Source organism: Scyliorhinus torazame, chromosome 19 (assembly GCF_047496885.1).
Source record: "Scyliorhinus torazame isolate Kashiwa2021f chromosome 19, sScyTor2.1, whole genome shotgun sequence".
In the NCBI taxonomy this organism is placed as follows: Eukaryota; Metazoa; Chordata; class Chondrichthyes; order Carcharhiniformes; family Scyliorhinidae; genus Scyliorhinus; species Scyliorhinus torazame.
The window spans coordinates 21712469-21737696 of NC_092725.1; the positions used below are offsets into that span (position 1 = coordinate 21712469).

Consider the following 25228-nt stretch of genomic DNA (forward strand, 5'->3'; position numbering starts at 1 on the left):
AGTGTGCTAACCACTGTGTCACTGTGAGGCAGCGTGCTAACCACTGTGTCACCATGAGGCAGCGTGCTAACCACTGTGTCACCGTGAGGCAGCGTGCTAACCACTGTGTCACCCTGAGGCAGCGTGCTAACCACTGTGTCACTGTGAGGCAGTGTGCTAACCACTGTGTCACCGTGAGGCAGCGTGCTAACCACTGTGTCACTGTGAGGCAGCGTGCTAACCACTGTGTCACCGTGAGGCAGCGTGCTAACCACTGTGTCACCGTGAGGCAGCGTGCTAACCACTGTGTCACGCTGAGGCAGCGTGCTAACCACTGTGTCACTGTGAGGCAGCGTGCTAACCACTGTGTCACCGTGAGGCAGCGTGCTAACCACTGTGTCACTGTGAGGCAGCGTGCTAACCACTGTGTCACTGTGAGGCAGCGTGCTAACCACTGTGTCACCGTGAGGCAGCGTGCTAACCACTGTGTCACGCTGAGGCAGCGTGCTAACCACTGTGTCACTGTGAGGCAGCGTGCTAACCACTGTGTCACCGTGAGGCAGCGTGCAAACCACTATGTCACCGTGAGGCAGCGTGCTAACCACTGTGTCACTGTGAGGCAGCGTGCTAACCACTGTGTCACTGTGAGGCAGCGTGCTAACCACTGTGTCACCCTGAGGCAGCGCGCTAACCACTATGTCACCGTGAGGCAGCGTGCTAACCACTGTGTCACCCTGAGGCAGCGTGCTAACCACTGAGTCACCGTGAGGCAGCGTGCTAACCACTGTGTCACTGTGAGGCAGCGTGCTAACCACTGTGTCACTGTGAGGCAGCGTGCTAACCACTGTGTCACCCTGAGGCAGCGTGCTAACCACTGTGTCACTGTGAGGCAGCGTGCTAACAACTGTGTCACCGTGAGGCAGCGTGCTAACCACTGTGTCACCCTGAGGCAGCGTGCTAACCACTGTGTCACTGTGAGGCAGCGTGCTAACCACTGTGTCACTGTGAGGCAGCGTGCTAACCACTGTGTCACTGTGAGGCAGCGTGCTAACCACTGTGTCACCCTGAGGCAGCGTGCTAACCACTGTGTCACGCTGAGGCAGCGTGCTAACCACTGTGTCACTGTGAGGCAGCGTGCTAACCACTGTGTCACTGTGAGGCAGCGTGCTAACCACTGTGTCACCCTGAGGCAGCGTGCTAACCACTGTGTCACCCTGAGGCAGCGTGCTAACCACTGTGTCACCGTGAGGCAGCGTGCTAACCACTGTGTCACTGTGAGGCAGCGTGCTAACCACTGTGTCACTGTGAGGCAGCGTGCTAACCACTGTGTCACCGTGAGGCAGCGTGCTAACCACTGTGTCACTGTGAGGCAGCGTGCTAACCACTGTGTCACCCTGAGGCAACGTGCTAACCACTGTGTCACCGTGAGGCAGCGTGCTAACCACTGTGTCACCGTGAGGCAGCTGTGCTAACCACTCTGTCACCGTGAGGCCGTGTGCTAACCACTGTGTCACTGTGAGGCAGCGTGCTAACCACTGTGTCACTGTGAGGCAGCGTGCTAACCACTGTGTCACCGAGAGGCAGCGTGCTAACCACTGTGTCACCGTGAGGCAGCGTGCTAACCACTGTGTCACTGTGAGGCAGCGTGCTAACCACTGTGTCACCGTGAGGCAGCGTGCTAACCACTGTGTCACCGTGAGGCAGCGTGCTAACCACTGTGTCACTGTGAGGCAGTGTGCTAACCACTGTGTCACTGTGAGGCAGCGTGCTAACCACTGTGTCACCGTGCGGCAGTGTGCTAACCACTGTGTCACCGTGAGGCAGCGTGCTAACCACTGTGTCACTGTGAGGCAGTGTGCTAACCACTGTGCCACCATGAGGCAGCTGTGCTAACCACTGTGTCACCGTGAGGCAGCGTGCTAACCACTGTGTCACTGTGAGGCAGTGTGCTAACCAATGTGTCACTGTGAGGCAGCGTGCTAGCCACTATGTCACCGTGAGGCAGCGTGCTAACCACTGTGTCACTGTGAGGCAGTGTGCTAACCACTGTGTCACTGTGAGGCAGCGTGCTAACCACTGTGTCACTGTGAGGCAGCGTGCTAACCACTGTGTCACTGTGAGGCAGCGTGCTAACCACTGTGTCACTGTGAGGCAGCGTGCTAGCCACTGTGTCACCGTGAGGCAGCGTGCTAACCACTGTGTCACTGTGAGGCAGTGTGCTAACCACTGTGTCACTGTGAGGCAGCGTGCTAACCACTGTGTCACTGTGAGGCAGCGTGCTAACCACTGTGTCACTGTGAGGCAGCGTGCTAACCACTGTGTCACTGTGAGGCAGCGTGCTAACCACTGTGTCACCGTGAGGCAGCGTGCTAAACAGTGTGTCACTGTGAGGCTGCGTGCTAACCACTGTGTTACCGTGAGGCAGCGTGCTAACCACTGTGTCACCGTGAGGCAGCGTGCTAACCACTGTGTCACCCTGAGGCAGCGTGCTAACCACTGTGTCACTGTGAGGCAGCGTGCTAACCACTATGTCACCCTGAGGCAGCGTGCTAACCACTGTGTCACCCTGAGGCAGCGTGCTAACCACTGTGTCACCGTGAGGCAGCGTGCTAAACAGTGTGTCACTGTGAGGCTGCGTGCTAACCACTGTGTTACCGTGAGGCAGCGTGCTAACCACTGTGTCACCGTGAGGCAGCGTGCTAACCACTGTGTCACCGTGAGGCAGCGTGCTAACCACTGTGTCACCGTGAGGCAGCGTGCTAACCACTGTGTCACCGTGAGGCAGCGTGCTAACCACTGTGTCACTGTGAGGCAGCGTGCTAACCACTGTGTCAATGTGAGGCAGCGTGCTAACCACTGTGTCACCCTGAGGCAGCGTGCTAACCACTGTGTCAGTGTGAGGCAGCGTGCTAACCACTGTGTCACCGTGAGGCAGCGTGCTAACCACTGTGTCACCGTGTGGCAGCGTGCTAACCACTGTGTCACTGTGAGGCAGCATGCTAACCACTGTGTCACCCTGAGGCAGCGTGCTAACCACTGTGTTACCGTGTGGCAGCGTGCTAACCACTGTGTCACCGTGAGGCAGCGTGCTAACCACTGTGTCACCGTGAGGCAGCGTGCTAACCACTGTGTCACCGTGAGGCAGCGTGCTAACCACTGTGTCACCGAGAGGCAGCGTGCTAACCACTGTGTTACTGTGAGGCAGCGTGCTAACCACTGTGTCACCGAGAGGCAGCGTGCTAACCACTGTGTCACTGTGAGGCAGCGTGCTAACCACTGTGTCACCGTGAGGCAGCGTGCTAACCACTGTGTCACTGTGAGGCAGCGTGCTAACCACTGTGTCACCGTGAGGCAGCGTGCTAACCACTGTGTCACTGTGAGGCAGCGTGCTAACCACTGTGTCACTGTGAGGCAGCGTGCTAACCACTGTGTCACTGTGAGGCAGCGTGCTAACCACTGTGTCACTGTGAGGCAGTGTGCTAACCACTGTGTCACCGTGAGACAGCGTGCTAACCACTGTGTCACCGTGAGGCAGCGTGCTAACCACTGTGTCACTGTGAGGCAGCGTGCTAACCACTGTGTCACCCTGAGGCAGCGTGCTAACCACTGTGTCACTGTGAGGCAGCGTGCTAACCACTGTGTCACCCTGAGGCAGCGTGCTAACCACTGTGTCACCGTGAGGCAGCGTGCTAACCACTGTGTCACCGTGAGGCAGCGTGCTAACCACTGTGTCACCATGAGGCAGCGTGCTAACCACTGTGTCACCGTGAGGCAGCGTGCTAACCACTGTGTCACCGTGAGGCAGCGTGCTAACCACTGTGTCACCATGAGGCAGCGTGCTAACCACTGTGTCACCGTGAGGCAGCGTGCTAACCACTGTGTCACCGTGAGGCAGCGTGCTATCCACTGTGTCACCATGAGGCAGCGTGCTAACCACTGTGTCACTGTGAGGCAGCGTGCTAACCACTGTGTCACCGTGAGGCTGCGTGCTAACCACTGTCTCACCCTGAGGCAGCTGTGCTAACCACTGTGTCACCGTGAGGCAGCGTGCTAACCACTGTGTCACCGTGAGGCAGCGTGCTAACCACTGTGTCACTGTGAGGCAGCGTGCTAACCACTGTGTCACCGTGAGGCAGCGTGCTAACCACTGTGTCACTTTGAGGCAGCGTGCTAACAACTGTGTCACCGTGAGGCAGCGTGCTAACAACTGTGTCACCGTGAGGCAGCGTGCTAACCACTGTGTCACCCTGAGGCAGCGTGCTAACCACTGTGTAATCGTGAGGCAGCGTGCTAACCACTGTGTCACCATGAGGCAGCGTGCTAACCACTGTGTCACCATGAGGCAGCGTGTTAACCACTGTGTCACCGTGAGGCAGCGTGCTAACCACTGGGTCACCGTGAGGCAGCGTGCTAACCACTGTGTCTCCGTGAGGCAGCGTGCTAACCACTGTGTCACCGAGAGGCAGCGTGCTAACCACTGTGTCACCGTGAGGCAGCGTGCAAACCACTGTGTCACCCTGAGGCAGCGTGCTAACCACTGTGTCACCGTGAGGCAGCGTGCTAACCACTGTGTCACCCTGAGGCAGCGTGCTAACCACTGTGTCACTGTGAGGCAGTGTGCTAACCACTGTGTCACCGTGAGGCAGCGTGCTAACCACTGTGTCACCCTGAGGCAGCGTGCTAACCACTGTGTCACTGTGAGGCAGTGTGCTAACCACTGTGTCACTGTGAGGCAGCATGCTAACCACTGTGTCACCATGAGGCAGCGTGCTAACCACTGTGTCACCGTGAGGCAGCGTGCTAACCACTGTGTCACCCTGAGGCAGCGTGCTAACCACTGTGTCACTGTGAGGCAGTGTGCTAACCACTGTGTCACCGTGAGGCAGCGTGCTAACCACTGTGTCACTGTGAGGCAGCGTGCTAACCACTGTGTCACCGTGAGGCAGCGTGCTAACCACTGTGTCACCGTGAGGCAGCGTGCTAACCACTGTGTCACGCTGAGGCAGCGTGCTAACCACTGTGTCACTGTGAGGCAGCGTGCTAACCACTGTGTCACCGTGAGGCAGCGTGCTAACCACTGTGTCACTGTGAGGCAGCGTGCTAACCACTGTGTCACTGTGAGGCAGCGTGCTAACCACTGTGTCACCGTGAGGCAGCGTGCTAACCACTGTGTCACGCAGAGGCAGCGTGCTAACCACTGTGTCACTGTGAGGCAGCGTGCTAACCACTGTGTCACCGTGAGGCAGCGTGCAAACCACTATGTCACCGTGAGGCAGCGTGCTAACCACTGTGTCACTGTGAGGCAGCGTGCTAACCACTGTGTCACTGTGAGGCAGCGTGCTAACCACTGTGTCACCCTGAGGCAGCGCGCTAACCACTATGTCACCGTGAGGCAGCGTGCTAACCACTGTGTCACCCTGAGGCAGCGTGCTAACCACTGAGTCACCGTGAGGCAGCGTGCTAACCACTGTGTCACTGTGAGGCAGCGTGCTAACCACTGTGTCACTGTGAGGCAGCGTGCTAACCACTGTGTCACCCTGAGGCAGCGTGCTAACCACTGTGTCACTGTGAGGCAGCGTGCTAACAACCGTGTCACCGTGAGGCAGCGTGCTAACCACTGTGTCACCCTGAGGCAGCGTGCTAACCACTGTGTCACTGTGAGGCAGCGTGCTAACCACTGTGTCACTGTGAGGCAGCGTGCTAACCACTGTGTCACTGTGAGGCAGCGTGCTAACCACTGTGTCACCCTGAGGCAGCGTGCTAACCACTGTGTCACGCTGAGGCAGCGTGCTAACCACTGTGTCACTGTGAGGCAGCGTGCTAACCACTGTGTCACTGTGAGGCAGCGTGCTAACCACTGTGTCACCCTGAGGCAGCGTGCTAACCACTGTGTCACCCTGAGGCAGCGTGCTAACCACTGTGTCACCGTGAGGCAGCGTGCTAACCACTGTGTCACTGTGAGGCAGCGTGCTAACCACTGTGTCACTGTGAGGCAGCGTGCTAACCACTGTGTCACCGTGAGGCAGCGTGCTAACCACTGTGTCACTGTGAGGCAGCGTGCTAACCACTGTGTCACCCTGAGGCAACGTGCTAACCACTGTGTCACCGTGAGGCAGCGTGCTAACCACTGTGTCACCGTGAGGCAGCTGTGCTAACCACTGTGTCACCGTGAGGCCGTGTGCTAACCACTGTGTCACTGTGAGGCAGCGTGCTAACCACTGTGTCACTGTGAGGCAGCGTGCTAACCACTGTGTCACCGAGAGGCAGCGTGCTAACCACTGTGTCACCGTGAGGCAGCGTGCTAACCACTGTGTCATTGTGAGGCAGCGTGCTAACCACTGTGTCACCGTGAGGCAGCGTGCTAACCACTGTGTCACCGTGAGGCAGCGTGCTAACCACTGTGTCACTGTGAGGCAGTGTGCTAACCACTGTGTCACTGTGAGGCAGCGTGCTAACCACTGTGTCACCGTGCGGCAGTGTGCTAACCACTGTGTCACCGTGAGGCAGCGTGCTAACCACTGTGTCACTGTGAGGCAGTGTGCTAACCACTGTGCCACCATGAGGCAGCTGTGCTAACCACTGTGTCACCGTGAGGCAGCGTGCTAACCACTGTGTCACTGTGAGGCAGTGTGCTAACCAATGTGTCACTGTGAGGCAGCGTGCTAGCCACTGTGTCACCGTGAGGCAGCGTGCTAACCACTGTGTCACTGTGAGGCAGTGTGCTAACCACTGTGTCACTGTGAGGCAGCGTGCTAACCACTGTGTCACTGTGAGGCAGCGTGCTAACCACTGTGTCACTGTGAGGCAGCGTGCTAACCACTGTGTCACTGTGAGGCAGCGTGCTAGCCACTGTGTCACCGTGAGGCAGCGTGCTAACCACTGTGTCACTGTGAGGCAGTGTGCTAACCACTGTGTCACTGTGAGGCAGCGTGCTAACCACTGTGTCACTGTGAGGCAGCGTGCTAACCACTGTGTCACTGTGAGGCAGCGTGCTAACCACTGTGTCACTGTGAGGCAGCGTGCTAACCACTGTGTCACCGTGAGGCAGCGTGCTAAACAGTGTGTCACTGTGAGGCTGCGTGCTAACCACTGTGTTACCGTGAGGCAGCGTGCTAACCACTGTGTCACCGTGAGGCAGCGTGCTAACCACTGTGTCACCCTGAGGCAGCGTGCTAACCACTGTGTCACTGTGAGGCAGCGTGCTAACCACTATGTCACCGTGAGGCAGCGTGCTAACCACTGTGTCACCCTGAGGCAGCGTGCTAACCACTGTGTCACCCTGAGGCAGCGTGCTAACCACTGTGTCACCGTGAGGCAGCGTGCTAAACAGTGTGTCACTGTGAGGCTGCGTGCTAACCACTGTGTTACCGTGAGGCAGCGTGCTAACCACTGTGTCACCGTGAGGCAGCGTGCTAACCACTGTGTCACCGTGAGGCAGCGTGCTAACCACTGTGTCACCGTGAGGCAGCGTGCTAACCACTGTGTCACTGTGAGGCAGCGTGCTAACCACTGTGTCAATGTGAGGCAGCGTGCTAACCACTGTGTCACCCTGAGGCAGCGTGCTAACCACTGTGTCAGTGTGAGGCAGCGTGCTAACCACTGTGTCACCGTGAGGCAGCGTGCTAACCACTGTGTCACCGTGTGGCAGCGTGCTAACCACTGTGTCACTGTGAGGCAGCGTGCTAACCACTGTGTCACCCTGAGGCAGCGTGCTAACCACTGTGTTACCGTGTGGCAGCGTGCTAACCACTGTGTCACCGTGAGGCAGCGTGCTAACCACTGTGTCACCGTGAGGCAGCGTGCTAACCACTGTGTCACCGTGAGGCAGCGTGCTAACCACTGTGTCACCGAGAGGCAGCGTGCTAACCACTGTGTTACTGTGAGGCAGCGTGCTAACCACTGTGTCACCGAGAGGCAGCGTGCTAACCACTGTGTCACTGTGAGGCAGCGTGCTAACCACTGTGTCACCGTGAGGCAGCGTGCTAACCACTGTGTCACTGTGAGGCAGCGTGCTAACCACTGTGTCACCGTGAGGCAGCGTGCTAACCACTGTGTCACTGTGAGGCAGCGTGCTAACCACTGTGTCACTGTGAGGCAGCGTGCTAACCACTGTGTCACTGTGAGGCAGCGTGCTAACCACTGTGTCACTGTGAGGCAGTGTGCTAACCACTGTGTCACCGTGAGACAGCGTGCTAACCACTGTGTCACCGTGAGGCAGCGTGCTAACCACTGTGTCACTGTGAGGCAGCGTGCTAACCACTGTGTCACTGTGAGGCAGCGTGCTAACCACTGTGTCACCGTGAGGCAGCGTGCTAAACACTGTGTCACTGTGAGGCAGCGTGCTAACCACTGTGTCACCCTGAGGCAGCGTGCTAACCACTGTGTCACCCTGAGGCAGCGTGCTAACCACTGTGTCACCGTGAGGCAGCGTGCTAACCACTGTGTCACCGTGAGGCAGCGTGCTAACCACTGTGTCACCGAGAGGCAGCGTGCTAACCACTGTGTCACTGTGAGGCAGCGTGCTAACCACTGTGTCACCGTGAGGCAGCGTGCTAAACACTGTGTCACCGTGAGGCAGCGTGCTAACCACTGTGTCACCGTGAGGCAGCGTGCTAACCACTGTGTCACCGTGAGGCAGCGTGCTAACCACTGTGTCACTGTGAGGCAGCGTGCTAAACACTGTGTCACCCTGAGGCAGCGTGCTAACCACTGTGTCACCGTGAGGCAGCGTGCTAACCACTGTGTCACTGTGAGGCAGCGTGCTAACCACTGTGTCACCGTGAGGCAGCGTGCTAACCACTGTGTCACTGTGAGGCAGCGTGCTAACCACTGTATCACTGTGAGGCAGCGTGCTAACCACTGTGTCACCCTGAGGCAGCGTGCTAACCACTGTGTCACTGTGAGGCAGCGTGCTAACCACTGTGTCACCCTGAGGCAGCGTGCTAACCACTGTGTCACTGTGAGGCAGCGTGCTAACCACTGTGTCACCGTGAGGCAGCGTGCGAACCACTGTGTCACCCTGAGGCAGCGTGCTAACCACTGTGTCACCGTGAGGCAGCGTGCTAACCACTGTGTCACTGTGAGGCAGCGTGCTAACCACTGTGTCACCCTGAGGCAGCGTGCTAACCACTGTGTCACTGTGAGGCAGCGTGCTAACCACTGTGTCACTGTGAGGCAGTGTGCTAACCACTGTGTCACCGTGTGGCAGCGTGCTAACCACTGTGTCACTGTGAGGCAGCGTGCTAACCACTGTGTCACCCTGAGGCAGCGTGCTAACCACTGTGTCACTGTGAGGCAGTGTGCTAACCACTGCGTCACCGTGTGGCAGCGTGCTAACCACTGTGTCACTGTGAGGCAGCGTGCTAACCACTGTGTCACCCTGAGGCAGTGTGCTAACCACTGTGTCACTGTGAGGCAGCGTGCTAACCACTGTGTCACCCTGAGGCAGCGTGCTAACCACTGTGTCACCGTGAGGCAGCGTGCTAACCACTGTGTCACCGTGAGGCAGCGTGCTAACCACTGTGTCACCATGAGGCAGCGTGCTAACCACTGTGTCACCGTGAGGCAGCGTGCTAACCACGGTGTCACCGTGAGGCAGCGTGCTAACCACTGTGTCACCATGAGGCAGCGTGCTAACCACTGTGTCACCGTGAGGCAGCGTGCTAACCACTGTGTCACCGTGAGGCAGCGTGCTAACCACTGTGTCACCATGAGGCAGCGTGCTAACCACTGTGTCACTGTGAGGCAGCGTGCTAACCACTGTGTCACCGTGAGGCTGCGTGCTAACCACTGTTTCACCCTGAGGCAGCTGTGCTAACCACTGTGTCACCGTGAGGCAGCGTGCTAACCACTGTGTCACCGTGAGGCAGCGTGCTAACCACTGTGTCACTGTGAGGCAGCGTGCTAACCACTGTGTCACCGTGAGGCAGCGTGCTAACCACTGTGTCACTTTGAGGCAGCGTGCTAACAACTGTGTCACCGTGAGGCAGCGTGCTAACCACTGTGTCACCCTGAGGCAGTGTGCTAACCACTGTGTAATCGTGAGGCAGCGTGCTAACCACTGTGTCACCATGAGGCAGCGTGCTAACCACCGTGTCACCATGAGGCAGCGTGCTAACCACTGTGTAATCGTGAGGCAGCGTGCTAACCACTGTGTCACCATGAGGCAGCGTGCTAACCACTGTGTCACCATGAGGCAGCGTGCTAACCACTGTGTCACCATGAGGCAGCGTGCTAACCACTGTGTCACCGTGAGGCTGCGTGCTAACCACTGTGTCACCCTGAGGCAGCTGTGCTAACCACTGTGTCACCGTGAGGCAGCGTGCTAACCACTGTGTCACCGTGAGGCAGCGTGCTAACCACTGTGTCACTGTGAGGCAGCGTGCTAACCACTGTGTCACCGTGAGGCAGCGTGCTAACCACTGTGTCACTTTGAGGCAGCGTGCTAACAACTGTGTCACCGTGAGGCAGCGTGCTAACCACTGTGTCACCCTGAGGCAGCGTGCTAACCACTGTGTAATCGTGAGGCAGCGTGCTAACCACTGTGTCACCATGAGGCAGCGTGCTAACCACTGTGTCACCATGAGGCAGTGTGCTAACCACTGTGTAATCATGAGGCAGCGTGCTAACCACTGTGTCACCCTGAGGCAGCGTGCTAACCACTGTGTCACCATGAGGCAGCGTGCTAACCACTGTGTCACCATGAGGCAGCGTGCTAACCACTGTGTCACCATGAGGCAGCGTGCTAACCACTGTGTCACCGTGAGGCAGCGTGCTAACCACTGTGTCACTGTGAGGCAGCGTGCTAACCACTGTGTCACCGTGAGGCAGCGTGCTAACCACTGTGTCACCGTGAGGCAGCGTGCTAACCACTGTGTCACCGTGAGGCAGCGTGCTAACCACTGTGTCACCATGAGGCAGCGTGCTAACCACTGTGTCACCGTGAGGCAGCGTGCTAACCACTGTGTCACCGTGAGGCAGCGTGCTAACCACTGTGTCACCATGAGGCAGCGTGCTAACCACTGTGTCACCATGAGGCAGCGTGCTAACCACTGTGTCACCGTGAGGCAGCGTGCTAACCACTGTGTCACCGTGAGGCAGCGTGCTAACCACTGTGTCACCGAGAGGCAGCGTGCTAACCACTGTGTCACCGTGAGGCAGCGTGCTAACCACTGTGTCACCCTGAGGCAGCGTGCTAACCACTGTGTCACCGTGAGGCAGCGTGCTAACCACTGTGTCACTGTGAGGCAGCGTGCTAACCACTGTGTCACCGTGAGGCAGCGTGCTAACCACCGTGTCACCATGAGGCAGCGTGCTAACCACTGTGTCACCGTGAGGCAGCGTGCTAACCACTGTGTCGCCGTGAGGCAGCGTGCTAACCACTGTGTCACCGTGAGGCAGCGTGCTAACCACTGTGTCACCGTGAGGCAGCGTGCTAACCACTGTGTCACCGTGAGGCAGCGTGCTAACCACTGTGTCACCGTGAGGCAGCGTGCTAACCACTGTGTCACCGTGAGGCAGCGTGCTAACCACTGTGTCACCATGAGGCAGCGTGCTAACCACTGTGTCACCATGAGGCAGCGTGCTAACCACTGTGTAATCGTGAGGCAGCGTGCTAACCACTGTGTCACCCTGAGGCAGCGTGCTAACCACTGTGTCACCATGAGGCAGCGTGCTAACCACTGTGTCACCATGAGGCAGCGTGCTAACCACTGTGTCACCATGAGGCAGCGTGCTAACCACTGTGTCACCGTGAGGCAGCGTGCTAACCACTGTGTCACTGTGAGGCAGCGTGCTAACCACTGTGTCACCGTGAGGCAACGTGCTAACCACTGTGTCACCGTGAGGCAGCGTGCTAACCACTGTGTCACCGTGAGGCAGCGTGCTAACCACTGTGTCACCATGAGGCAGCGTGCTAACCACTGTGTCACCGTGAGGCAGCGTGCTAACCACTGTGTCACCGTGAGGCAGCGTGCTAACCACTGTGTCACCATGAGGCAGCGTGCTAACCACTGTGTCACCATGAGGCAGCGTGCTAACCACTGTGTCACCGTGAGGCAGCGTGCTAACCACTGTGTCACCGTGAGGCAGCGTGCTAACCACTGTGTCACCGAGAGGCAGCGTGCTAACCACTGTGTCACCGTGAGGCAGCGTGCTAACCACTGTGTCACCCTGAGGCAGCGTGCTAACCACTGTGTCACCGTGAGGCAGCGTGCTAACCACTGTGTCACTGTGAGGCAGCGTGCTAACCACCGTGTCACCGTGAGGCAGCGTGCTAACCACCGTGTCACCATGAGGCAGCGTGCTAACCACTGTGTCACCGTGAGGCAGCGTGCTAACCACTGTGTCACCGTGAGGCAGCGTGCTAACCACTGTGTCACCGTGAGGCAGCGTGCTAACCACTGTGTCACCGTGAGGCAGCGTGCTAACCACTGTGTCACCGTGAGGCAGCGTGCTAACCACTGTGTCACCGTGAGGCAGCGTGCTAACCACTGTGTCACCGTGAGGCAGCGTGCTAACCACTGTGTCACCCTGAGGCAGCGTGCTAACCACTGTGTCACCATGAGGCAGCGTGCTAACCACTGTGTCACCGTGAGGCAGCGTGCTAACCACTGTGTCACCCTGAGGCAGTGTGCTAACCACTGTGTCACCGTGAGGCAGTGTGCTAACCACTGTGTCACCCTGAGGCAGCGTGCTAACCACTGTGTTACTGTGAGGCAGCGTGCTAACCGCTGTGTCACTGTGAGGCAGCGTGCTAACCACTGTGTCACCCTGAGACAGCGTGCTAACCACTGTGTCACCGTGAGGCAGCGTGCTAACCACTGTGTCACCGTGAGGCAGCGTGCTAACCACTGTGTCACCGTGAGGCAGCGTGCTAACCACTGTGTCACCATGAGGCAGCGTGCTAACCACTGTGTCACCGTGAGGCAGCGTGCTAACCACGGTGTCACCGTGAGGCAGCGTGCTAACCACTGTGTCACCATGAGGCAGCGTGCTAACCACTGTGTCACCGTGAGGCAGCGTGCTAACCACTGTGTCACCGTGAGGCAGCGTGCTAACCACTGTGTCACCATGAGGCAGCGTGCTAACCACTGTGTCACTGTGAGGCAGCGTGCTAACCACTGTGTCACCGTGAGGCTGCGTGCTAACCACTGTGTCACCCTGAGGCAGCTGTGCTAACCACTGTGTCACCGTGAGGCAGCGTGCTAACCACTGTGTCACCGTGAGGCAGCGTGCTAACCACTGTGTCACTGTGAGGCAGCGTGCTAACCACTGTGTCACCGTGAGGCAGCGTGCTAACCACTGTGTCACTTTGAGGCAGCGTGCTAACAACTGTGTCACCGTGAGGCAGCGTGCTAACCACTGTGTCACCCTGAGGCAGCGTGCTAACCACTGTGTAATCGTGAGGCAGCGTGCTAACCACTGTGTCACCGTGAGGCAGCGTGCTAACCACCGTGTGACCATGAGGCAGCGTGCTAACCACTGTGTAATCGTGAGGCAGCGTGCTAACCACTGTGTCACCTTGAGGCAGCGTGCTAACCACTGTGTCACCATGAGGCAGCGTGCTAACCACTGTGTCACCATGAGGCAGCGTGCTAACCACTGTGTCACCGTGAGGCTGCGTGCTAACCACTGTGTCACCCTGAGGCAGCTGTGCTAACCACTGTGTCACCGCGAGGCAGCGTGCTAACCACTGTGTCACCATGAGGCAGCGTGCTAACCACTGTGTCACCGTGAGGCAGCGTGCTAACCACTGTGTCACCGTGAGGCAGCGTGCTAACCACTGTGTCACCGTGAGGCAGCGTGCTAACCACTGTGTCACTGTGAGGCAGCGTGCTAACCACTGTGTCACTGTGAGGCAGCGTGCTAACCACTGTGTCACCGTGAGGCAGCGTGCTAACCACTGTGTCACCGTGAGGCAGCGTGCTAACCACTGTGTCACCGTGAGGCAGCGTGCTAACCACTGTGTCACCATGAGGCAGCGTGCTAACCACTGTGTCACCGTGAGGCAGCGTGCTAACCACTGTGTCACCGTGAGGCAGCGTGCTAACCACTGTGTCACCATGAGGCAGCGTGCTAACCACTGTGTCACCATGAGGCAGCGTGCTAACCACTGTGTCACCGTGAGGCAGCGTGCTAACCACTGTGTCACCGTGAGGCAGCGTGCTAACCACTGTGTCACCGAGAGGCAGCGTGCTAACCACTGTGTCACCGTGAGGCAGCGTGCTAACCACTGTGTCACTGTGAGGCAGCGTGCTAACCACTGTGTCACCGTGAGGCAGCGTGCTAACCACTGTGTCACCGTGAGGCAGCGTGCTAACCACTGTGTCACCGTGAGGCAGCGTGCTAACCACTGTGTCACCGTGAGGCAGCGTGCTAACCACTGTGTCACCATGAGGCAGCGTGCTAACCACTGTGTCACCGTGAGGCAGCGTGCTAACCACTGTGTCACCGTGAGGCAGCGTGCTAACCACTGTGTCACCGAGAGGCAGCGTGCTAACCACTGTGTCACCGTGAGGCAGCGTGCTAACCACTGTGTCACCGTGAGGCAGCGTGCTAACCACTGTGTCACCCTGAGGCAGCGTGCTAACCACTGTGTCACCGTGAGGCAGCGTGCTAACCACTGTGTCACTGTGAGGCAGCGTGCTAACCACTGTGTCACCGTGAGGCAGCGTGCTAACCACTGTGTCACCGTGAGGCAGCGTGCTAACCACTGTGTCACCGTGAGGCAGCGTGCTAACCACTGTGTCACCGTGAGGCAGCGTGCTAACCACTGTGTCACCGTGAGGCAGCGTGCTAACCACTGTGTCACCGTGAGGCAGCGTGCTAACCACCGTGTCACCGTGAGGCAGCGTGCTAACCACTGTGTCACCGTGAGGCAGCGTGCTAACCACTGTGTCACCGTGAGGCAGCGTGCTAACCACTGTGTCACCGTGAGGCAGCGTGCTAACCACTGTGTCACCCTGAGGCAGCGTGCTAACCACTGTGTCACCATGAGGCAGCGTGCTAACCACTGTGTCACCGTAAGGCAGCGTGCTAACCACTGTGTCACCGTGAGGCAGCGTGCTAACCACTGTGTCACCGTGAGGCAGCGTGCTAACCACTGTGTCACCGTGAGGCAGCGTGCTAACCACTGTGTCACCGTGAGGCAGCGTGCTAACCACTGTGTCACCCTGAGGCAGCGTGCTAACCACTGTGTCACCATGAGGCAGCGTGCTAACCACTGTGTCACCGTGAGGCAGCGTGCTAACCACTGTGTCACCCTGAGGCAGCGTGCTAACCACTGTGTTACTGTGAGGCAGCGTGCTAACCACTGTGTCACTGTGAGGCAGCGTGCTAACCACTGTGTCACCCTGAGACAGCGTGCTAACCACTGTGTCACCGTGAGGCAGCGTGCTAACCACTGCGTCACCGTGAGGCAGCGTGCTAACCACTGTGTCACCGTGAGGCAGCGTGCTAACCACTGTGTTACTGTGAGGCAGCATGCTAACCACTGTGTCACCGTGAGGCAGCGTGCTAACCACTGTGTCACCGTGAGGCAGTGTGCTAACCACTGTGTCACCGTGAGGCAGCGTGCTAACCACTGTGTCACCGTGAGGCAGCGTGCTAACCACTGTGTCACCGTGAGGCAGCGTGCTAACCACTGTGTCACCGTGAGGCAGCGTGCTAACCACTGTGTCTCTGTGAGGCAGCGTGCTAACCACTGTGTTACCGTGAGGCAGCGTGCTAACCACTGTGTCACCGTGAGGCTGTGTGCTAACCACTGTGTCACCGTGAGGCAGCGTGCTAACCACTGTGTCACCGAGAGGCAGCGTGCTAACCACTGTGTCACTGTGAGGCAGCGTGCTAACCACTGTGTCACCCTGAGGCAGCGTGCTAACCACTGTGTCACCGAGAGGCAGCGTGCTAACCACTGTGTCACCGTGAGGCAGCGTGCTAACCACTGTGTCACTGTGAGGCAGCGTGCTAACCACTGTGTCACCGTCAGACAGTGTGCTAACCACTGTGTCACCCTGAGGCAGCGTGCTAACCACTGTGTCACCGTGAGGCAGCGTGCTAACCACTGTGTTACTGTGAGGCAGCTGTGCTAACCACTGTGTCACCGTGAGGCAGCGTGCTAACCACTGTGTCACCGTGAGGCAGCGTGCTAACCACTGTGTCACTGTGAGGCAGCGTGCTAACCACTGTGTCACCGTGAGGCAGCGTGCTAACCACTGTGTCACCATGAGGCAGCGTGCTAACCACTGTGTCACTGTGAGGCAGCGTGCTAACCACTGTGTCACCGTGAGGCAGCGTGCTAACCACTGTGTCACCGTGAGGCAGCGTGCTAACCACTGTGTCACCGAGAGGCAGCGTGCTAACCACTGTGTCACCGTGAGGCAGCGTGCTAACCACTGTGTCACCCTGAGGCAGCGTGCTAACCACTGTGTCACCGTGAGGCAGCGTGCTAACCACTGTGTCACTGTGAGGCAGCGTGCTAACCACTGTGTCACCGTGAGGCAGCGTGCTAACCACTGTGTCACCGTGAGGCAGCGTGCTAACCACTGTGTCACCGTGAGGCAGCGTGCTAACCACTGTGTCACCGTGAGGCAGCGTGCTAACCACTGTGTCACCGTGAGGCAGCGTGCTAACCACTGTGTCACCGTGAGGCAGCGTGCTAACCACTGTGTCACCGTGAGGCAGCGTGCTAACCACTGTGTCACCCTGAGGCAGCGTGCTAACCACTGTGTCACCATGAGGCAGCGTGCTAACCACTGTGTCACCGTAAGGCAGCGTGCTAACCACTGTGTCACCGTGAGGCAGCGTGCTAACCACTGTGTCACCGTGAGGCAGCGTGCTAACCACTGTGTCACCGTGAGGCAGCGTGCTAACCACTGTGTCACCCTGAGGCAGCGTGCTAACCACTGTGTCACCATGAGGCAGCGTGCTAACCACTGTGTCACCGTGAGGCAGCGTGCTATCCACTGTGTCACCCTGAGGCAGCGTGCTAACCACTGTGTTACTGTGAGGCAGCGTGCTAACCACTGTGTCACTGTGAGGCAGCGTGCTAACCACTGTGTCACCCTGAGACAGCGTGCTAACCACTGTGTCACCGTGAGGCAGCGTGCTAACCACTGCGTCACCGTGAGGCAGCGTGCTAACCACTGTGTCACCGTGAGGCAGCGTGCTAACCACTGTGTTACTGTGAGGCAGCATGCTAACCACTGTGTCACCGTGAGGCAGCGTGCTAACCACTGTGTCACCGTGAGGCAGCGTGCTAACCACTGTGTCACCGTGAGGCAGCGTGCTAACCACTGTGTCACCGTGAGGCAGCGTGCTAACCACTGTGTCACCGTGAGGCAGCGTGCTAACCACTGTGTCTCTGTGAGGCAGCGTGCTAACCACTGTGTTACCGTGAGGCAGCGTGCTAACCACTGTGTCACTGTGAGGCAGCGTGCTAACCACTGTGTCACCGTGAGGCAGCGTGCTAACCACTGTGTCACCGAGAGGCAGCGTGCTAACCACTGTGTCACTGTGAGGCAGCGTGCTAACCACTGTGTCACCGTGAGGCAGCGTGCTAACCACTGTGTCACTGTGAGGCAGCGTGCTAACCACTGTGTCACCCTGAGGCAGCGTGCTAACCATTGTGTCACCGTGAGGCAGCGTGCTAACCACTGTGTCACCGTGAGGCAGCGTGCTAACCACTGTGTCACCGTGAGGCAGCGTGCTAACCACTGTGTCACTGTGAGGCAGCTGTGCTAACCACTGTGTCACCGTGAGGCAGCGTGCTAACCACTGTGTCACTGTGAGGCAGCGTGCTAACCACTGTGTCACTGTGAGGCAGCGCGCTAACCACTGTGTCACCCTGAGGCAGCGTGCTAACCACTGTGTCACCGTGAGGCAGTGTGCTAACCACTGTGTCACTGTGAGGCAGCGTGCTAACCACTGTGTCACCCTGAGGCAGCGTGCTAACCACTGTGTCACCCTGAGGCAGCGTGCTAACCACTGTGTCACCGTGAGGCAGCGTGCTAACCACTGTGTCACCGTGAGGCAGCGTGCTAACCACTGTGTCACCCTGAGGCAGCGTGCTAACCACTGTGTCACCGTGCGGCAGCGTGCTAACCACTGTGTCACTGTGAGGCAGCGTGCTAACCACTGTGTCACTGTGAGGCAGCGTGCTAACCACTGTGTCACCGTGAGGCAGCGTGCTAACCACTGTGTCACTGTGAGGCAGTGTGCTAACCACTGTGTCACCCTGAGACAGCGTGCTAACCACTGTGTCACCCTGAGACAGCGTGCTAACCACTGTGTCACCCTGAGGCAGCGTGCTAACCACTGTGTCACCGTGAGGCAGCGTGCTAACCACTGTGTCACTGTGATGCAGCGTGCTAACCACTGTGTCACCCTGAGGCAGTGTGCTAACCACTGTGTCACCCTGAGACAGCGTGCTAACCACTGTGTCACCCTGAGGCAGCGTGCTAACCACTGTGTCACCGTGAGGCAGCGTGCTAACCACTGTGTCACCGTGTGGCAGCGTGCTAACCACTGTGTCACTGTGAGGCAGCGTGCTAACCACTGGGTCACCCTGAGGCAGTGTGCTAACCACTGTGTCACTGTGAGGCAGCGTGCTAACCACTGTGTCACCGTGAGGCAGCGTGCTAACCACTGTGTCACCGTGAGGCAGCGTGCTAACCACTGTGTCACCGTGAGGCAGCGTGCTAACCACTGTGTCACCGAGAGGCAGCGTGCTAACCACTGTGTCACCGTGAGGCAGCGTGCTAACCACTGTGTCACCGTGAGGCAGCGTGCTAACCACTGTGTCACCGTGAGGCAGCGTGCTAACCACTGTGTCACCCTGAGACAGCGTGCTAACCACTGTGTCACTGTGTGGCAGCGTGCTAACCACTGTGTCACCGTGAGGCAGCGTGCTAACCACTGTGTCACCGTGAGGCAGTGTGCTAACCACTGTGTCACCGTGCGGCAGCGTGCTAACCACTGTGTCACCGTGCAGCAGCGTGCTAACCACTGTGTCACTGTGAGGCAGCATGCTAACCACTGTGTCACTGTGAGGCAGCGTGCTAACCACTGTGTCACCGTGCGGCAGCGTGCTAACCACTGTGTCACTGTGAGGCAGCGTGCTAACCACTGTGTCACTGTGAGGCAGCGTGCTAACCACTGTGTCACCGTGAGGCAGCGTGCTAACCACTGTGTTTCCGTGAGGCAGCGAGCTAACCACCGTGTTTCCGTGAGGCAGCGTGCTAACCAATGTGTCACCATGAGGCAGCGTGCTAACCACTGTGTCACCGTGAGGCAGCGTGCTAACCACTGTGTCACCGTGAGGCAGCGTGCTAACCACTGTGTCACCGTGAGGCAGCGTGCTAACCACTGTGTCACCCTGAGGCAGCGTGCTAACCACTGTGTCACCCTGAGGCAGCGTGCTAACCACTGTGTCACTGTGAGGCAGCGTGCTAACCACTGTGTCACCGTGAGGCAGCGTGCTAACCACTGTGTCACCGCGAGGCAGCGTGCTAACCACTGTGCCACCGAGAGGCAGCGTGCTAACCACTGTGCCACCGAGAGGCAGCGTGCTAACCACTGTGTCACTGTGAGGCAGCGTGCTAACCACTGTGTCACCGAGAGGCAGCGTGCTAACCACTGTGTCACTGTGTGGCAGCGTGCTAACCACTGTGTCACCGTGAGGCTGCGTGCTAACCACTGTGTCACCGTGAGGCAGCGTGCTAACCACTGTGTCACCCTGAGGCAGCGTGCTAAACACTGTGTCACCGTGAGGCAGCGTGCTAACCACTGTGTCACCGTGAGGCAGCGTGCTAACCACTGTGTCACCCTGAGGCAGCGTGCTAAACACTGTGTCACCGTGAGGCAGCGTGCTAACCACTGTGTCACTGTGAGGCAGCTGTGCTAACCACTGTGTCACCGTGAGGCAGCGTGCTAACCACTGTGTCACTGTGAGGCAGCGTGCTAACCACTGTGTCACCGTGAGGCAGCGTGCTAACCACTGTGTCACCCTGAGGCAGCGTGCTAACCACTATGTCACCGTGAGGCAGCGTGCTAAACACTGTGTCACCGTGAGGCAGCGTGCTAACCACTGTGTCACCGTGAGGCAGCGTGCTAACCACTGTGTCACTGTGAGGCAGCGTGCTAACCACTGTGTCACCCTGAGGCAGCGTGCTAACCACTGTGTCACCGTGAGGCAGCGTGCTAACCACTGTGTCACCGTGCTGCCCTAACTGTGTAGAATATTAAAGTGTTGAAAGCCGTCTCCACTTTCTCGGAACAGGATCCCAGGCGGGAAATTGTGAAGGTGATGAGATTCCTGGGGAAGGCGCTGCCAGACACAGTTGTTGATGGAATTGTCCAGCACACCTCCTTCCAATCCATGAAGGAAAACCCCATGAGTAATTACACCTCTGTCCCAGCCATTGTCTTCGACCAGACTGTGTCCACGTTCATGAGGAAAGGTGAGGTTGTCGGGGGGTCCGCCTGGCGGGATGGGGCGGGCCTTGTCCTCATTGCTGGGCTGGGAAAGGGGGCGATTCGGCCCATTGAGTCTGCACCGACCCTCTGACAGAACAAAGCACCTCGGCCCACATCCCCATCCTATCCACAGAACCAAATAACCCAACCAAACCTTTTGGACACGAAGGGCAAATTTATCCTGGCCAATCCACCTAACCTGCACAACGTGGACTGTGGGAGGAAACCGGAGCAGACACGGGAGGAATGTGTAAACCCCACACAGACAGTCACCCGAGGCTGGAATTGAACCCGCGTCCCTGGCGTTGTGAGGCAGCAGTGCTAAGCACTGTGCCACAGTGCTGCCCGTAGTGAGGGGTAGAGTGAGGGGTGGAGTGAGGGGGAGAATGAGGGTTGGAGTGAGGGGTGGGGTGAGGGGTGGAGTGAGGGGTGGAGTGAGGGGGAGAATGAGGGTTGGAGTGAGGGGTGGGGTGAGGGGTGGAGTGAGGAGTGGAGTGAGGGGTGAGGGGGAGAATGAGGGGTGGAGTGAGGGGTGGGGTGAGGGTTTGAGTGAGGAGTGGAGTGAGGGGTGGGATGAGGGTGGAGTGAGGGGTGAGGGGGAGAATGAGGGGTGGGGTGAGTGGTGGAGCGAGGGGTGGGGTGGGGGGTGGGGTGAGGGGTGGGGGGTAGGGTGAGGGGTGGGGTGGGGGTGGAGTGGGGGGTGGGGTTAGGAGTGGAGTGGGGGGTGGGGTGGGAATGGGGTGAGGGGTGGGGTGGGGGTGGAGTGAGGGGTGGGGTGGGGGGTGGGGCGAGGGGTGGAGTGGGGGTGGAGTGGGGGGTGGTGTGGGGGGTGGGGTGGGGATGGGGTGGGGGGTGGGGTTAGGGGTGGAGTGGGGGGGTGGGGGGGGATGGGGTGAGGGGTGGGGTGAGGGTAGGGTGAAGGTGGGTTGGTGACAGGACCTGAACAACATGTTTGTGAGGGGTGGTGGGTTGGGAATGGGTGAGAGGTTTATGTTTGTTCTTTGCACCGCAGAATGTGGCATCCGGTGAGCTGTGCAGAGAGTAGAGGGAGCAGCACCCGGAATGTCAACAAGGTCAAGGAGTCCAATCTGTGAGGGAAATAGTACAAGGGCATAGTTTGTTTTAGGGCAGACTTTCTGGGCCACTCCAATGGCAACAGCGCACCCACGATTTCCCTGAAGGCACCGCACCCCCACCTCCCCCCGCCCTCATCGCCCCACTCCTACCCCACACTCTACCCTGTTCAACATTGCTGCCCTTATCTTATTCCAGAATTTGGACACGCCACTGGGCAGCCTGCCCTCAGGGAAGATTGATCGGTGCTGTGGGGTTCGCGATAATGGCACTAGGCCCGAACTGGAGCCTGTGCATTTCCTGATCTCTGTGTCCAGGGTTCAGCATGTCACATGTACCTCAGCTCAGCCTGGAACCTGACTCTTTCCTCGGGGCAGAGGGGAGAGGCCTCTGAGGACACCCTCGTTAACAGCTCTGTCTTCTATCTCTCCCCTGCAGGCGAGGTGGGGGACTGGAAGAACCATTTCACCGCCGCTCAGGACAAGGCCTTCGAGGCTGACTATGTGCGGAGGATGAAGGGATGCCACCTGAGATTCCGCACTGAGTTACAAGGCGGGCAGTAGCCATCCAGCCGTCGGGGTCAGCCGTACGTCGAGCCGATGAGTACCCCTCCAGACAGCAAGTGAAGAGCCCCTTCTTACCAATGTATCTGCAGCCAGGCCCCTTGTCCACTGCAAAACCCAATTCTCCATTTTGAGTGTTCCCATTGATTCTGCTTCCCCCGCTCTTACAGGAGCGCGTTCCGGATCACAACAACTCACTGGGTTAACAGGAGGTTGTGGATTTTGAAACAGGGCGGTGTGGTTGGCTGTGAAAATTAAAATAAGCAAATAAACATGATCACATATAAAACACAGAATCCGAATGTGAAAAGACAAGTTCAAAATTAATGATAGACCTGAGGCGGGATTATCCCTACTGACGGAAGAGTGTTGATGCCGTCGTAAAAACCGGAGAGTTTAACGAAGGCGTGATCGGACCGCAAAGTGTCACAGTGTGTTAGATACACTGTCCTTTCCCCCTCTGGGGCAGTGTCACAGTGTGTTAGATACACTGTCCTTTCCCCCTCTGGGACCAGGTGTCACAGTGTGTTAGATACACTGTCCTTTCCCCCTCTGGGACCGGGTGTCTCAGTGTGTTAGATACACTGTCCTTTCCCTCTCTGGGACCGGGTGTCACAGTCTGTTAGATACACTGTCCTTTCCCCCTCTGGGACTGGGTGTCACAGTGTGTTAGATACACTGTCCTTTCCCCCTCTGGGACCGGGTGTCACAGTCTGTTAGATACACTGTCCTTTCCCCCTCTGGGACCGGGTGTCACAGTGTGTTAGATACACTGTCCTTTCCCTCTCTGGGACCGGGTGTCACAGTCTGTTAGATACACTGTCCTTTCCCCCTCTGGGACAGTGTCACAGTGTGTTAGATACACTGTCCTTTCCCCCTCTGGGACCGGGTGTCACAGTGTGTTAGATACACTGTCCTTTCCCTCTCTGGGACCGGGTGTCACAGTGTGTTAGATACACTGTCCTTTCCCCCTCTGGGACAGTGTCACAGTGTTTTAGATACACTGTCCTTTCCCCCTCTGGGACAGTGTCACAGTGTGTTAGATACACTGTCCTTTCCCCCTCTGGGACGGTGTAACAATGTGTTAGATACACTGTCCTTTCCCCCTCTGGGACGGTGTAACAGTGTGTTAGATACACTGTCCTTTCCCCCTCTGGGACGGTGTAACAGTGTGTTAGATACACTGTCCTTTCTCCCTCTGGGACGGTGTAACAGTGTGTTAGATACACTGTCCTTTCCCCCTCTGGGACTGGGTGTCACAGTGTGTTAGATACACTGTCCTTTCCCCCTCTGGGATTGGGTGTCACAGTGTGTTAGATACACTGTCCTTTCTCCCTCTGGGACGGTGTAACAGTGTGTTAGATACACTGTCCTTTCCCCCTCTGGGACGGTGTAACAGTGTGTCAGATACACTGTCCTTTCTCCCTCTGGGACTGTGTAACAGTGTGTTAGATACACTGTCCTTTCCCCCTCTGGGACTGGGTGTCACAGTGTGTTAGATACACTGTCCTTTCCCCCTCTGGGACTGGGTGTCACAGTGTGTTAGATACACTGTCCTTTCCCCCTCTGGGACTGGGTGTCACAGTGTGTTAGATACACTGTCCTTTCCCCCTCTGGGACAGTGTCACAGTGTGTTAGATACACTGTCCTTTCCCCCTCTGGGACAGTGTCACAGTGTGTTAGATACACTGTCCTTTCCCCCTCTGGGACAGTGTCACAGTGTGTTAGATACACTGTCCTTTCCCCCTCTGGGACCGGGTGTCACAGTGTGTTAGATACACTGTCCTTTCCCCCTCTGGGACGGTGTAACAGTGTGTTAGATACACTGTCCTTTCTCCCTCTGGGACGGTGTAACAGTGTGTTAGATACACTGTCCTTTCCCTCTCTGGGACCGGGTGTCACAGTGTGTTAGATACACTGTCCTTTCCCCCTCTGGGACCGGGTGTCACAGTGTGTTAGATACACTGTCCTTTCTCCCTCTGGGACGGTGTAACAGTGTGTTAGATACACTGTCCTTTCCCCCTCTGGGACAGTGTCACAGTGTGTTAGATACACTGTCCTTTCCCCCTCTGGGACAGTGTCACAGTGTGTTAGATACTCTGTCCTTTCCCCCTCTGGGACCGGGTGTCACAGTGTGTTAGATACACTGTCCTTTCCCCCTCTGGGACGGTGTAACAGTGTGTTAGATACACTGTCCTTTCTCCCTCTGGGACGGTGTAACAGTGTGTTAGATACACTGTCCTTTCCCCCTCTGGGACGGTGTAACAGTGTGTTAGATACACTGTCCTTTCTCCCTCTGGGACTGTGTAACAGTGTGTTAGATACACTGTCCTTTCCCCCTCTGGGACTGGGTGTCACAGTGTGTTAGATACACTGTCCTTTCCCCCTCTGGGACTGGGTGTCACAGTGTGTTAGATACACTGTCCTTTCCCCCTCTGGGACGGTGTAACAGTGTGTTAGATACACTGTCCTTTCCCCCTCTGGGACTGGGTGTCACAGTGTGTTAGATACACATCATGAGGTAAAAGCAGGCAGTGACAGACACCCAGGTGAGCCAATCAACATACAGAACAGAACACGACCAATCACCAGACAGAACACCAAAGGGGGGGCTTCCAACTCTAAAACTCACGAGGCATCAGTACTCTGCCTCTTACCACTGATGTCAACTGTCGTGACAGTCAGGGTGTACAAATCATTCAACACCTTCTGCACGTGGATCAGCGCTAGTCGGGTCTAGATAGTGAATGTTAGTTTACTTAGAGTTGTAGAGAGTCAACCCACAGGCAGCTGTGTGCTTCGTTACTGAAGTTCAATAAATCGTCAATTAAAACAACGCCCATGATTGGTGTATGCTTGATCAGTTAACTGCATCTTGTTCAGTCCGTGTTACTCCAGGATGAACAACACCACTCATGCCCGCTCAGGGACCAGGTGCGGGATTCTGACCCCCACACAGTGCGGCACTCCCTCAGTACTGACCCTCAGACAGTGCGGCACTCCCTCAGTACTGACCCTCACACAGTGCGGCGCTCCCTCAGTACTGAGCCTCACAGAGTGCGGCTCTCCCTCAGTACTGACCCTCAAACAGAGCGGCACTCTCTCAGTACTGACCCTCACACAATGCGGCTCTCCCT

At 57.6% G+C, this 25228-nt stretch overlaps 1 protein-coding gene across 5 annotated transcripts in view; it reads left to right on the top strand.

Annotated features, from left to right (window-relative positions):
• LOC140396045 (sulfotransferase 1A1-like) overlaps positions 1-24927 on the top strand; it is a 113685-nt gene extending 88758 nt beyond the window's left edge. For all 5 annotated transcript variants that reach the window (XM_072484117.1, XM_072484116.1, XM_072484118.1 and 2 more), the window contains 2 exons: positions 20258-20438; positions 21967-24927. In XM_072484117.1, the coding sequence (XP_072340218.1) occupies positions 20258-20438; positions 21967-22091 (306 nt within the window). In that variant the 3' untranslated portion in view covers positions 22092-24927. The remainder of the gene's footprint in view (positions 1-20257; positions 20439-21966) is intronic.
• The last annotated feature ends 301 nt before the right edge of the window (positions 24928-25228 follow it).